A 3758-nucleotide genomic window follows, 5' to 3' on the forward strand; every position below is an offset into this window, starting at 1 on the left:
GGGTTATGAAATGAAAACCTCCAAATCTTCATTCCACAACCGATGTCAAACCTCTGATACATGTAATTTTGTAAAATTTTTTACATTCCTGGAATAATAACTGTACTAGAAAATAACATTACGAAAATTATATACTGCTGATAATATTTTCCCTCGAAACTAGGTATAAAAACCCCAATGAAAATGAATTGTGTATCAAGTTCTAGGTTTTTAATTTCGTTCGTTGAAATAATATCGTAATGTGGCCAATCACCAACAGCCACCGTGTAATCCAAAGTCTCCTTGTGATTTGTATAGTTCAGAGTGGTATAGCTATACGACATCAATTCTTTTTCGAGAATGAAGATTTATTTGCTCCCTGTGATGATGTTCCACCTGAAGCCGGTGACGTTCATGATATGTTCGATTTTACCAATTATACACTGTCATACGATGATGGAGATATGCATATCGTAGGTAACACAACCTGCGTATGGAAAGATTTATCACCAGATGATCGTATAGAGGTACAGTAAGTGTTACTATTCAAAACAAAAAGATTATGACATTTTTTTTCTCATTGTATTTAGTTTCAAGTACAGGTTTATAAATTTGGTCGCGGAAAATGGCAACCAACATTTTTGTCAGCTTTTATTTATGATTTTTGTACTGACATGTTCCAGAAAGGCTCATTGAGTTATCAGGTTTGGACACAAAATATTTTGGAAGATGATCATAAATGTTTCACTAACTATGGGGTAAATCATTCTCAGATATCATTGCCAATTAATAAAATGTAATCAATTTCTTTTCCTAGCATATTTACCATTATCGACCATACACGATTGATACAGTTTTTAATTTTAATATCAATATGGAGGGTCGCTACAACATTGTAGTGAAATTCGTGGCATTGACTAAAGATAATATTAGGCGTCCAAATTATATTTGTTTTTCGGTTCGAGGGGAATTTGTGAAAATCTAAATGTGATATTATCTTCTGTGCATTAATTTCATTGAAGCAAAATAATTAATAATTAATTTTTACCACCAAAAACAGATGACGACGATGAAAAATCAAAACTAGTGTTGTTAACTTGTAATATATTTTTTTGTATTAATATTTCAGATGTGGGGTCGAAATATTGAATAAAGTTAATATGTGAAAACACAAACAGATCTCAAGTTTAATTACAAAACTAAAAGAATTGAGAATTTTTATCACCCTTACGGCCATTTTCATGTAGCTCCGTTAGACTTTAACTCCCAGTTAATAGAAAGTAAAATGGAAATATATTCTATACGGTTTACTTTAACTAAAATTTTTTAGCATTAAGCTCCTAACTGGCATATAGAATATATAGGCAAGATGATAGATATGTCCATAGTACGGTTTAAAAGTTCGTTAGCAAACCTAGCACTAACGGAGCTTCATGAAAATGGGGGTTAAATTCATAATAAATATACTCGTATATTTCTATAATATTTATCTATTTAATTTAAACAAGTAAGCAAAGTCTAAAGTGTGGCGGGGCCGACTATATTATCCCAGCAAAAAAAAAAAAAAAAGCGTCGCCAAAAAAGTAGTGAAAATGTTCTTTTTGGATCCGGAAGTATTGTCAAATTGACGCAGAAGCGATGAATTTAACATGGGCTTGTCATAGGACGGATGTCCACCATTTCAACATCCGCTGCACTGAATTTTCATCACTTCTTAAGGTGTGAGGCGAATTCAGTGTTTTGGATGTGAATTTAGAAATTTTGTGATATTTGGAAAAATAAATAATTTTTAAAAATTTTTATGATTTTTAATGCATTCCAACGCTTGACTCAAATGAACTTCTGGTGCAGTTAAAATAAAGAACATCTTTGGGAGAACATTTTTGGAAGTGCTTTTAAGTTTTGCCTTTAGAAGAACTTCCAAATTTTTTTGCTGGGTACACTGAAAAAAATATTGTCGTGAGGTCAAAGATTTCATGTCTTTAAAATACGAATGCAAATTTTGCTTAGTATAGAAGACGCATTTCTCTAATATAAAGTTTTTTTCCTTGTCCAAAAGTCGATAAACTTTTCAATGAAGTCGTATTGTCCTTATAATTAAGTGATTTTACTTAAAAATGGGTATCATAACATGAACGAAAAATTGATTGGGCTAAAGTCAACTTGACTTTAATAATTCAGAAAAATTCTTTAAATTTAATGAAATTGTCTTTAAATTTGTTGTATTTTTGCTTCTTGACTACAAAGCAAAAAATCGTTCAAATATAAGACATGTTTTTCAACACTTTATTTTAAAGACGTTTTTTACTTGAACCATAGCATAATTTATACTAGAAGTCGAGTCTCAATTTGGAAAATAAAGTTGTCGTTAACTCGTTTTTAAAGGACTTTGATAGCATATGAAGATAAACAGCTGAAAAAACGAAAACTTAAAATTTGCTTCCTAGAAGCAAGTACACAAAACCTAAATGTAAAAGAGAATTGTGTCTTAAAAGTATCCTAACTTGTATTCTCCGCTTCTTTGGCTCGGAATCAATACCAAAATTTTTACAGTAAAGTCAAAATCTTTGGAACCGGGCATGTTTTTTTTCAGTGTATATGTTTACCACCGATCTGGTCATAATTGGCGTATTTATCTACCAATCTTCTTGAAATTCCATACCTCAGATTATTTTATGAGTCCCAAAAAACTTGCTAAATATCAGCCAAATCGGTACAGATTTTGATATTACTCCCATATATAACAGGTTGGCTGATAAGTCCCCGGTCTGACACATAGATGGCGACGCTAGTATTAAATGCATATTATTTTTATATAGCACCAACCTTCAAATGATTCGTGTCAAAATTTGACGTCTGTAAGTCCAATAGTTTGTGAGATAGAGCGTCTTTTGTGAAGCAACTTTTGTTATTGTGAAAAAAATGGAAAAAAAGGAATTTCGTGTTTTGATAAAATACTGTTTTCTGAAGGGGAAAAATACGGTGGAGGCAAAAACTTGGCTTGATAATGAGTTTCCGGACTCTGCCCCAGGGAAATCAACAATAATTGATTGGTATGCAAAATTCAAGCATGGTGAAATGAGTACGGAGGACGGTGACGCAGTGGACGCGCGAAAGAGGTGGTTACCGACGAAAACAACAAAAAAATCCACAAAATGATTTTGAATGACCGTAAAATGAAGTTGATCGAGATAGCAGAGGCCTTAAAAATATCAAAGGAACGTGTTGGTCAATCATTCATCAATATTTGGATATGCGGAAGCTCTGTGCAAAATGGGTGCAGCGCGAGCTCACATTTGACCAAAAACAACAACGTGTTGATGATTCTGAGCGGTGTTTGCAGCTGTTATCTCGTAATACACCCGAGTTTTTTCCGTCGATATGTGACAATGGATGAAACATGGCTCCATCACTACACTCCTGAGTGCAATCGACAGTCGGCTGAGTGGACAGCGACCGGTGAACCGTCTCCGAAGCGTGGAAAAACTCAAAAGTCAGCTGCCAAAGTAATGGCCTATGTTTTTTGGGATGCGCATGGAATAATTTTTATCGATTATCTTGAGAAGGGAAAAACCATCAACAGTGACTAATATATGGCGTTTTGGAGCGTTTGAAGGTCGAAATCGCGGCAAAACGGCCCCTTATGAAGAAGAAAAAAGTGTTATTCCACACCGTGCCACAAGTCATGGCAAAGAACGATGGCAGAAATTCATGAATTGGGCCTCGAATTGCTTCCCCACCCACCGTATTCTCCAGATCTGGCCCCCAGCGACTTTTTA

General features: G+C 34.2%; 1 protein-coding gene across 1 annotated transcript; it reads left to right on the forward strand.

Moving 5' to 3' along the window:
- Positions 1-214: 214 nt before the first annotated feature.
- LOC142240913 (uncharacterized) lies at positions 215-1108 on the forward strand. The gene is made up of 3 exons (XM_075312664.1): positions 215-506; positions 570-737; positions 797-1108. Exons 1-3 carry the CDS (start codon positions 240-242, stop codon positions 962-964), a joined length of 603 nt encoding a protein of 200 aa, XP_075168779.1. The 5' UTR covers positions 215-239; the 3' UTR covers positions 965-1108.
- The last annotated feature ends 2650 nt before the right edge of the window (positions 1109-3758 follow it).

Source organism: Haematobia irritans, chromosome 5 (assembly GCF_050003625.1).
Source record: "Haematobia irritans isolate KBUSLIRL chromosome 5, ASM5000362v1, whole genome shotgun sequence".
NCBI lineage: Eukaryota > Metazoa > Arthropoda > Insecta > Diptera > Muscidae > Haematobia > Haematobia irritans.